The 11,990-nt window shown below is 46.7% G+C and overlaps 1 protein-coding gene across 1 annotated transcript; it reads right to left on the bottom strand.

The window, feature by feature from the left end:
- Positions 1 to 2,437: 2,437 nt before the first annotated feature.
- Positions 2,438 to 9,177, bottom strand: DMRTA1 (DMRT like family A1). Its single transcript, XM_054987226.1, has 2 exons — positions 8,713 to 9,177; positions 2,438 to 3,679 (listed from the first exon to the last, which is right to left on the bottom strand). The coding sequence occupies exons 1-2, from the start codon at positions 9,173 to 9,175 to the stop codon at positions 2,832 to 2,834; spliced, it is 1,311 nt and encodes a 436-aa protein (XP_054843201.1). The 5' UTR covers positions 9,176 to 9,177; the 3' UTR covers positions 2,438 to 2,831.
- Positions 9,178 to 11,990: the final 2,813 nt, after the last annotated feature.

Genomic DNA, 11,990 nt, shown 5'->3' with positions numbered 1-11,990 from the left:
ACCCCAATTGCACACCCCTATTCGCGTTTCCTTGTTGTTTCCACAATAGGGGCAAATCCAAATCCTTCCGTTTGATGCTCAGGATTCTGCTGTAAAATGGGGTGTTCTTGCTGCCAACCTTCTCCATTGCACAAGTGGAGGCAGGCCGGAAGATTGAGGGCTGGATCCCCAATCCCCCCCCCCCCCAAGACCTATGTTTTTCTCAAGTTTTCCTTTGGGGCAGGCGGGATTCTTTTCGAAAGGGCAGAGTAGTCAAATTGCTCACAGGATGGGAGGGGGGAGCAATCTTAAACAGGTCTACTCAGATGTAAATCCCATCATATTCAATAGTGCTTACTCCCAGGGAAATGTGTTTGGAATGACAGCCTATGATTGAAGTCTCCCTTCCAAACGTTTTCAAAGCGGATAGGCAGGGAAAGGAGGGGTCTCATTTCAACTTAGTTTCCCAGTTTTGGTTCAGCATTCTGGAAGCTGCTTTAACTAGCCGAACCAGCAAGTTCTATGTGTAATTTCGGCTCATTATTTCCTGTTATGCACACCTGTACAAAGAAGCACATTATCTACTATGAGATCATATAGTTGGCATCAAGGAAGGTGCCTTGCCACAAAAAAGTTTAAACAGACTCTGCCCACTGTCCCCGATATCCCATAAATAACACAGGAATCTGCTTTTAGTATTGACTATACTGAATTTGAACGCCATAGCAATTGTTCTTATTGACTTGAACTGTGTGTAATCCATCTTTGGTATCAGTGAGAAAGGCGAACTATAAATAAATTAAACGTAATTTAATTAAGTATGTTATCTGGGCTACAATGAAAGTCCACAATACAGAAACTGTCCACAAGCACAAAAGAACACTACCAACCTTTTGCACATTTAATCAGCATCTAGAAAATATGAAAGCAGACAGCTAAGAGCCTCGCTACAAGTGACACGTGAACGTGAACGGCACTTGATCATTTTCGCAAGTCTTTCTGGGAATTGAAGTCCCTCTCCCCCACCTTTTCTTTCTGTTCCTTCCCCTCTCTGTTAGAATGGCTGCCTGATGAGACGGAGAAAGCCTGCTTTTGCAAATCGCTCCTCCAGTCACAAGCCTGCTCTCAATGATCTTTGGGGGTGGGCAGCTGCGACTTTCTCAGCTTTCTCCAGAGCATCTCCCCCGCAGCAAGACGATTAGCAAAGTTGCAGCTGCCCGCCCCCAAAGATCACTGAAAGGACACTAGGACTTCACTGACATGCCAGCTTTCTCCAGAGCATCCCCCACCCCCCAGCAAGACGATTTGCAAAAGCTGCTATCGTAGGCTTTCTCCGTCTCTTCAGGCAGGCATTCTAACAGAGAGGGGAAGGAACAGAAAGAAAAGGGGTGTGGGAGAGAGACTTCAATTCCCAGAAAGACTTGCGAAAATGATCAAGTGCCGTTCGCGTGTAAGATGTCACTTGTAGCGAGGCTCTGAGTGTGGACATCAACTTAATATTCACTGTAAACATTCACTGATGCAATTCCATGATTTTGGACTTTAGTAATACAGAAGTTTCTCCTAAGGATATCTAGTAACTCATATACGTTACCTTGATGATTCCCTAAGAGGCGGCACTCTTATTAAGTGGACTTTTACCTCCTTTTTCATTCAAGAAGTTCCGAACAGATTACATACAGTTCCTATCCAGAAGAATGTCATGATGGACCTTGAAGCTACTCCCTGGACCATAAAAATTGCATTCGAAAGATTCCTTTATTTATTCTCAACTGTGATCCAAGACCTTAAGCACCCTCTGAAAATCAGACTGATGAACTAGACTCACGACATTGAAGAGATGACCCCTCAGCTGCCTCAAACAGCATATATTTAAGCTCCTAAGCTTTTGTTAAGGTTCAGTTCACAAACAAGCTAGAGTTTGGCTGTGACTGTGTCCTATCTCTCCTCCCCTCTTCCACTGTGCCATGATACTTTCAACTAACTCCAACTTTCAAGATTTCCCAAAGCAAGTACAGTTAGTTACCTTACTAAACTGAGTGCTTATTTTCTACTCATAAACAGTCCACCTCTAAACAGAGTTGCATTCTTCTAAGTACACTGAAGCCAATGGGCATAGAAGCATGCAATTCTGCTTAGGCCTGCACTGCATGATTCTTAAAACTATGGCAAATCCCAGATACTGGGCAAGAAGCAAGCCAAAATTTGTTAAGCTGTCTACACTTGGACTTCTCTACATGTTACAGTTGAATGCTTCTGTCTTCAGCTTCAGGGCACTGCACAAGGGAAGGCAGGAGAGAGGGAGACCAAGCAGCTCTGACAATTAACTAGGGTTGTGCCTGTTCAGAATGAACTCGTTTGTTTGTGCCAAGGTCTCTGTATCTGGAAAACTGGTCTCCCATTTCAAACATAAATGACCCAAGGAAACTATAACAAAAAGTCCCAGGAAATTCAAACAGGAATTCAAAAGCTATGATTTATTGTCTTTTTACAAACATTCAACTTGGATTTTTACATCTTCACTTCCGCTTCAATTTTTTTTCGAGAACTTACAAAAATTGAACATTCTGTACAGAAGCTCATCTTCAAAATCAGTGCTAGTTTTAATGATCTCTTCACCACTGATACGCTAGAAACAATTTTTTTAAATGTTAAATTACTTTTCTCGGATTTCAAAGTGTTCTGTGTCAAAATAAGGAATCCCATTAAAACCTTTTTTTTTTTTTGTAAAGATTAGGAACATATTACCAGCTCATAGCTAATAAACAGTACCTTTGAGATTTGGGATCTGACACAGTCAGCCCGTCTGAACACATCACAAGTACTACAAAAATGACGATTTGGTCAAGATGCTATTTGTTTTCTTCACTTAGTCTCGAATATATCTCACTTCTGGCACCTGAGTCTTTACTGGGGAAATATGACACATCTTTGATCACCCCTGAAAAGGGATAGTCCACGGCTGACGGAAACGGCAAAGCAGGAAACAGCCCAGATCTTAAGTAAGGTGACATAAATCCAGGCAAAGCTCTTCCTGGAGGGGAATAAGCCACCCTCAGAGGCCTGATCCCCAGTCTAGGATTTAGGCCATAAAGGCTCACCTCACTTGCAAAGGCAGCTGGACTGGTATGAAGAGGAGAAAAGGCTGATTTATTACCAAGTGCTCTGACATCCACACCTATGAGGCCAAAATCAGAGGACCGCTGGAAGACATTACTCTCTGGCAAGGGTGGGATCACAATATCTTGAAGTCCTTGTTTGTGTTCATCCACATTCAGGATCTGCTCTATGGCTTGCACAACGTCCCCTTTGCAGAACTGCAGAATCCTTTCTAATCTACTTTGTTTGTGTCTTGGAAAGACTTTGGTGAGAATATCAAGTGGGTCCCTGCGCCTTGAAGCCACAGCAGTGGTAGGAGAAGGAGGAAAACGGATACTGGAGATTACAGGGTCCTTGGGACATTCACTTTCATTTCCAGATTCCATGTCTGATGAAGACAGAGACGCTGAACTATCAGCACCTTCCTCAGGAACAGAAGGATGGCTGGATTTCTCTTTACCTGAAATCTGCAAGCAAGATGGCTTCTCTCTGTGACCTCCACTACTAGCTCCAGTAACTTCAGTCGTGGACACTGGAGAAGGTGAAGATATAGAACTGCCTGGTTTGCTGCAGAGGAAGTCATACTTTTGAAACTTCTCTTCTGGAAAAGAAAAATTATTTAATTATTTACAGGTCTCCAGGTGACTCACAACATCAACTTTAAAACATCCAATGTTTTAAAAACAGCAAAAAACCAACAAATTATATGCAATCCAAAGAAAACTTGAAACCCACATACAAACATTAATTAAACACTCTTCGCAAAAGCACAGCCCTGCACAAAACTGTCTAGAATTCAGCAATGTGGAAGCCTTCCTCCTGACTTCAGGAAGGTCATTCTGCGCACGCCACCACAGAAAAATCTGGAACATTCCTTGAGACAGATTTACCTCACAAAAAGGAATGAGGTAAATCGGTCTCAAGGAATGCAGCTGCGACACAGGTTCACGCAGTCCTTCAAGTACACATGATCCAAGACATGAAAAGCTTTGAAAAATAAATAGCAGAACCTCCAATTGTATCTGGAGCCAAGTGAACGACCAGTGTATTTCTCTCAAACCAAGTGAGTGATTCTGCACACGCTGGATAATGCACTTCCAATCCTCTTTATAAATAATTTGGAATGGATTTTTTTGTGTGTGGAACAATCCACCTCAAACAATTGATAATGTGCATTATCCAACGTGTGTGGAATCAGCCACCGTGAGGTCAAAGCAACTTGGATCGAGATAACAGCCAGGCAGTTGTTTTTTTCCACCAGCTTGAAGTTTAGAGCAATTTTCAAAGGCAGCCCCATGCTACAGTAGTCTAGTAAGGTTAATATTGTGTGGATCGACACGGCTAGGTTCAACAGGTCTAAATATGGAGCCGATCTCCATACTAGATTTAGCTGTTTTTCAAACAACAGCACTGGGTCTCTCTCGACACTGAGGCTCTTAACCATCTCAGATAAACACAAAGATGCCTCATCCATTGCGAAAACCTTTTAATGGCTGCCCCTTTAATTTCCTACTCCATACTCCAAATGATGCAGAACTAAAGGAGGCACCAATGCCAAAGGCACCTGAGACACCAACAGGCACGGAAACATTTCCAATGGAGATCAACTGCTAAAGCTAATAAACAGGCCTGATTGAAAAAGGTGCCCAGCACATGCCTCACCCATATGTTCCCGCTCTACCACCACTCTCAATTCATTTCCCTTTTAAAAAGGTAGGTTTGACATTCGACCATAACTGGCCACGTCCTCTTGATCAAGCCCCCAATTTTTTCAGGAATGGGTCTAGGCCAGGGCCCGCTCTAATGGCTTAAGAAGCTCCGCTGCTACTAGGGAGGCAATAGTAGGCATGTTTCTTTAAAATATTTTAGATCCCTCCTTATCTCTGCAGATGCAAGGCTAATACAACAACTCTGAACTGCAAGGATGCAAATGTAGCTGCCCAATGAACAAAATTAAAAATACACAGAATTCAAAGCTTCACTCTCAGAATCCTGACCTCCTTGCAAGGTTTTATCAGCCAGAGGGACTGGGATTATACCCTTAAGTACTAGCCTGTAAGCACAGCGAGCCCATCCATTAAACAGACGAGGTGCTTGCCTAGAGTGCCAAAGAAGTCTCAGTGTGGGTCTGGGCCAGAGCTGGGTCAGACACGGCACGTGGCAGCCCCTGGCATGCCACTGGCCCCAGCACCATTGCCCAGGCGCAATGCAAGATCAGTGGCAGCACCGGAGGCCAGGCCATGATCACCTGGCCTGCCCAGCCCCAGCCCCCCAAAACCAGGAAGGAACAAAAGTCTGGTGGGCTTTATGCCACCTGCCTATCAGTGGTGGATCCTTGCCTGGGTTGCAAGTGTACGAGTGTGTCCATATGCTTCTATGCATGCCTGGGGTGCAGGAGAGCAGGGGGGAACCAAAGTCATTCACTCTCTAGGGCTCCAAAAACCTTTGGGCCAGCCTTGCTTATAAGCCACATGTGCATGCGCGTACACACCAATCTTCTCCTTTCATAGGCATGAATAGCTGAAATTCCTATCGTTTTGCACCCATGCTCTAATGCAGTTCAGGATGCAATCCTAAAGCACACTTAGGAGGGAGTAGGATACACTTGGCTGGACTTGTACCTAAGTAGACATAGGTGTGGCCTGTCAACCACCTGGAGAAGAGCCAACCCATTTAATTCTTAGAAGACCATAGCCATGGCTGCATCCCCTTCACTCATGATGAATTTACCACAGAAGAAACTCTGTGAGGGCAGCACACGAGCCCTGTACTAAATGTACATATCTATTTTGCCATGGTATGTACATAAAGAAATAACCATCACTCCAGGTTACTCACACAGTGAAATGAACACGGGTGGTTTCCCCACGCACGATGGTATAGAAGCAGAATCATGAAATCTCCTGCAGGGGAGTTCTAGCCACATACATCTCATGTGAATAATCTCCATGTTTATTACCTTCACTTATACTCTACTTTTCTCCCCCATGGAAACTCCAAGTGGGTTACAATGTTCTTATCTCCTTTTTATTATTATTATAACAACACTATGAGGCGAGTTAGGCTGAGAGGGTGTGACTTGCCCAATTGAGCTTCCGTGGAAGAGTCAGAATTTGAACCTGGCTCTCTCAGACTCCAGTCTACCACTCTAAGCACTATACCATGTCAATTTCGTAAAGAGAAGGGGATTTCTCCTGGTGTCTTGGAGAACACATGGTCCAGCAACTCTGCTGAAACTAAGGACTGCTGCTCTGTGGGCAGTCTCTTGAAAACCCTATTTACACAGTTGGGGTCCGTGAAGGAAAAAAAAGTGGGATATGAATGCGGGAAACAACTATGCGTTCAGTGCCATTTGATTCTGCCAACCAATTTGAGATCTACAAAAAATACATAATTACAAAGCTGCTGCAAGTTTTTGCCCACCACCTTTGCTGTCCAACTTTGATACAGAAGCAGAGCAGAGCTAACTCGACAACAGTTCTCTTAGGAGCACATCTAACTACACCGCAGGAGGACACAACCGAGTCCCCACACCAGAATCCATCATCAGAATACCGAGGACACCTCGGAACTGTAAACAAAGCAGCAGTTCTCCTTTCCACTTTCAAGACAGACAAGGGAGACAGGACAACCTGGAGGGGGAAAAATGGCCTGCCTCCTTAACAGAAGCTTACTGTGTGGAAAGGGAGCTGTTGAAGCTTTCCATAGCACGGAGAAAAATTACATCACCTGGTAAATAACATCCCTTTAAGCCTCTACTACGGGGAAGGTAATGGCAAACCACCCCATAAAAAGTCTGCCAAGAAAACGTCGTGATGTGACATCCCGCTATGGGTCAGTAATGACTCGGTGCTGGCACAGGGGACTAACTTTACCTTTTAAAGCCTCTACTAACGGGGCAGGATATTTTTCTCCAGGCTTTTGCTAACTCTTATTTGGCACCAGCAACATGGATTCAAAGCCCCCATCTGCCACGGAAGCCTGCTCTAACCTCCTCGGAGGAAGGGAAGGAGACCAAACAGACTAGACAGAAAAAAGAAGAAGGCAGTTATTCTCACGTATCCCCTACTTATCGGAGCTTCAGAATGAGAGGTTTCCTTTTTTACAGAGGTCAGGGATAATGAGAGTTGTTCCTCTCTGTTTTTCCCCATTAGCGCATTAAGGGAATAAATTTTCTCAAACTGCAACGGAACCAATTGAGTAAGAAGGCGTAACAGTGTCTCCACTTTAAGTGCATATGAGAGTGAGGGACAAGATGACACCAGCTCGTTGGGAAGGATAGGCTTATCTATTTTAATCCACTGGTGCTTTAAGCAATGTTTCAAACACGCTGTGTATGTACACGCACACACATAGGGCAGATAAATCTATTTTTTAAAATCCCCAATATTCCGCCTTTAAAGCTTCCATTTAGCACAAGCTATTAAGCTGACCTACCCAAGACCTGGTGCAATGAACAAGAGTTCCATAAAAGTACATCAGTGCGCCCATTAATTATAGCGGGATGTGTGCCCACGAGCTTGTACTTTTTTACTCACTGCAGCGCTCTGTTTGAGGGCCAGTCTGTAGGTTCACTTCACTTGGCTTGGATCATACAAAAACGATTTCTTAATTCTCTATATTCAGTTTCAGAACATTCAATATTTATGTAGGCCTCACCAACAGTTCTTCATGCTCACGTCGGTCTTCGTCATTACTGCACATGCCATGTATCATTTTTGGAAGCAAGGCAGAATGCATTAGGCTATTATCTTATAAACGCTTCCTGAGAACGTGATCGCTTCCGTTTACAAGTCTGCAACCTTAAGCTTGCTTACCTAGGAGTTAGGGCCAATGAAAATTGTGTCCCTGCAGATTTGTTTGAGACAGAAGAGCTAAGAAAGAACCAGTTGCGCTCTCATTTAATTTAGTGCCCAGCCTTTCAGACTTTAGCAGGCCCATGAGATGTCTCAGAGCTGAATCCAAATATCAAGAGTTACTCCAACACAACCCTACTTAAATAAACTGATCCTGCACAATATTTGGTGGGTTCCATTCAAAATTTGCTCTTGATCTCAACAGTCAACATTTCCCACCCTTACAAAAGGAATGGCACAGGAGATCTTCAAGCGTTCGCAGAAATATCCAGTGGGCATGTCTGTTCAGCACAAGGCTGCGTACAAGTAGCAAGACCAACCAAGCTTACTGGGACTGGCTCCAAACTCATCAAACAGCACCGAAGCCCCACTTCCTTATGGTTTCGGGCAGTCAACATGGCGAAGGGAATGCAGAATCTTACTACATTTGCAGTGCAATCCTACAGCAAGTTATGCCCGTCTAAGCTCATTGAAGTAAATGGACAGAGTGGACTTAGGACCGCACTGTTGGTTCACCAACAAATATGCCTCCACCAGGCTTCGCCCTTCCCTACCATCTAGAACCACACACGCATATGAAACGCGCGCATCCTTGCTAGAGACATTTCCTAACCAAATTAGAAGCGCGGTTCTCGCAGCACTGCACATGCTCAGAGGCACCAGCTCCTCCCTCGCCGAGCACCGGTAAGCGCCGAGTGCCCGTCCTTTCCACCCTACTCCAACGCCCGCAAAGCGGCGGCGCCCTTGGGAGCCTCCCCCCCGCCCCCGCCAGGCCCACCTCGTCTCCCGCGCGGGCACTCCGGGCGGCTGCTCTCGAAGGCGGCCTCGGCGCCGGGCGCCGCGCCCTGGCCCGCGCGCGCCTCGCTCTCCTCTTGCGCCTGCTGCCTGCGCAGCGCCACCTGGGCGGCCATCACGCGCTGGCGCTCGGCGATGAGCGCGCACTTGGCGCACGCACAGTCCCGCCAGCGGCAGAAGCGCTTGTGGCCCTTCAGCGCCGACACCACGCCGTGGTTGCGGCAGCGCGCGCACTTGGGCGACCGCGGGTAGGCAGCGCCGCGCTCCAGCCCGGCCGGCGAGTAGCAGCCGGGGACGCGCAGGAGGAGGCTGGGCGGCCGGAGGAAGGCGGGCGGCACGGGCACCGCCGAGGGCAGAGGCACCACCGACGAAGGGGGCGCGCGGGGCGGCGGCGCGGCCGTGGCCAGCCTCGACGGCGGCAGGAGAGGCGAAGCGCCCGTGTTCATGTCTCCGCGGAGCCTTGGCCACTCGTCTGCGGTGGGAGCGGCGCTCCCGGAGAGCAACCTCGGGCACTCCTTGAGCCCACCCGGAGGGGCGTGGCGGCGAGGTTGCCGCGCCCATTGACGCCCGCGGGCCTCTGCTGGCGGCTTGGAAGGCCGGGGAAGCGCCAACTTTTTGCCCCCCATATACTTTTTGCTTTGTCTTTAACTTCAGTCCCGGCGACCTTCTGCTCCGCGGCTGAGCTCGCAGACGCTGGGGCTGCGAAGGCTGGGCTGGTTGAACTATCTTACTTTAAAAAAAATTACGAGGAATGTATTTTAGGGCGTGCAAATAATCGGAGCGCGTCCAGTCGCTTACGAATATAAGCGCTTTGCGTGGTTCAGCTCCAACCATCTTCGCAAGAAGCGCAGCGGCGCCGCCGCCAGAAATCAGCGGGTGACCACGAGTTTGCCTTCTGCTTATCTTGCGCGTAACTATTCGCTGCTGCTTCCCATCACAATCTGCACATTGGGGAGTTAACCCGGCGGTGGGAGGGGGGACAGAAGCGGCCGTCTCTGGGCCTTTAAGGGGTCGCTTCCCCGCGGGATCGGGAGAGGTAACATGATGCAGTCCCCTCTGTACGGGTGGAGGGATACATGAAGTTCTGCCAGCAAAGCTGATTCTCGAAAATCTTCTTGGTCTCTCAGGTGTCACTGGACCCAAATTTTGTTCTACTGCGGACCAACACGATTAATAATAATAACTCACATTCTGCTAGTATCTGATCACGCCGACCATTTCTCCAGATTGCTGCTTTTCTTATCTCTGCATCTTAAGGCCCGTTGGTATATGATGCAAATTACAGTCCCTTGCATATTTGTTTGGGAGCAAATCCTGCTGAACTCTATGAGACTTCTCTCTAAATGAAAATTGGGCTGTAAAAAGTGTATTAAAACTTCTTTTCATGTTTTATATGGATGTTCCCCTTGCATATCATGCATGTGAATTTTTGAAGCAATTGCAAGCATCAGGACCAAGTTCATGACCAACATACTGCTAACCGGGGGTGTGCAAAATGGAACAAACAAGCAGGAAATGCACCCAGAGAACACTTTAGTTTTGTTAAGCTTCCAGAATAGTGAACCAAACCTGGGCATCCAAATTGTAACAATACCCTCCCACCAAAAAGTTTATTATGTTCCAGTTCCTTGCAACAGCAGTGCTAGGCACTGGCCTTACACAGCAGCATCTTGTTTTCCTTAATATCATTCACCAGTTATAAAGAGTCCAGTTGTAAAGTGTGTAAGCTGCAAGAGCTATAAGAGCTGTGGTTCTCGAAAGCTTATGCTACAATAAAGTTGGTTAGTCTTAAAGGTGCTACTGGACTCTACTATTTTGCAACTACAGACTAACATGGCTAACTCCTCTGGATCTATTCACCAATTGGAGCCCAAGGGGAGAGAGCCCTTACATTAGTAATTAACTCCTTTGGCAGAAAGGGGGAATGCGCAGTGTGCACAAGTGCATCTTTTCTTTTCCATTCCTACTCCTGCAATGGCATTGTCTTCCTGACAATTGGGTCCTTATGGGACACTCGTCTCTGCCTTGCAGCTTCGGAAACATTTGGAAGTGGGAATGTGCAGAATTCAATCATAGGCTGCAATTCGAAAGACCCTTCCCTGGAGCGAGCGCTATTGAATAACATGGGACTTACATCTGGGTAGACTTGTCTAGGGGGGACTGTGCATCTTGGTATATTTTGCAGTGCTACCTGCCTGTCTCCTCCACCCCCCTCAGGGCACTTGGATGGTTGGTCACTGAGGAAAAGTGCCATGGGAGAGGGGGGGACAACCAAGGGGTCTGTTCAGTCAAACTTGATAAAAGACCTGGAAGACTTCAATCATAGGCTGTCATTCTAAACACACTTCCTTGGGAGTAAGCACTATTGAATAACATGGGATTTGCATTTGAGTAGACCTGTTTAGGATTGCTTCCCCCTAATCATTCAAGCCATTCACCTGCTCTGCCTTTTTGAAAACTATCTTGCCCCCCGTAGCAAAAGGAAAACTTAGGGGGGAAACACAGGTCTGTTGGAGGGGGGGGGCGTGTCAGACAATCATGCTGCCTGTCTGCCTACGCTTGGGTGATGGAGAGTGGTGATTAATGTGAGGACACCCTCTCGTGGAACAAAACTGCAAAGAACAAGGAAACATGGCACCGACAGGCAACAGCAAGATGTAAAAGTAACGATTGGCACTATAGAAAAGGGGGGAAATGAACATAAAGCAGAATTGTTTTTAATGCCACTGCTGTCTCGCTACCCCTTTGTGAGCTAGTTTCCTACCACAGTGTGCACTAGCTGACACTTGCCTTCTTCTCCATTGTTGTGTGTGTGTGTGTGTAGCATTACTGAGGGAAAACTTGGTGGATCGATGGTTAAGAGGGACGATATGTTCTGTACAAGTGGAGGGGGTTGCCATTAAGTGCCAAAATAGCTGCCCAAAGAGCTTGGAAGACCTCATTACAAAGAATGGGGTCGGAACTCATGATAATGGAAAAAGCCAAACTGATTAGATCTGAGCCAGGAACACCCCACAATAACAATACATAGTTCCTCCTGAAACCCCAGATCTTAAACTGAAAAATTTCAGTGCACAGCCCTACTTCTGACGCTGCCCATTTTAGAGTTACATGGCCATGGTGTGGCTTAGCATAGTGTGGCAATAGCATATCTCCAGATATGCTGGTGTATCTTTGAGAAATGCTGGTGTAGAACCCAGAACTCAGTTGCCATCTCAAGCCCTTCACAGGCACAGCTTGGGATTGCACTATTGAATACTC

Source organism: Eublepharis macularius, chromosome 8 (genome assembly GCF_028583425.1).
Source record: "Eublepharis macularius isolate TG4126 chromosome 8, MPM_Emac_v1.0, whole genome shotgun sequence".
NCBI classification, from domain to species: Eukaryota; Metazoa; Chordata; class Lepidosauria; order Squamata; family Eublepharidae; genus Eublepharis; species Eublepharis macularius.
The sequence above is the reverse complement of the archived record's forward strand: the minus strand, read 5'-3'. Positions and strand labels throughout refer to the sequence as shown.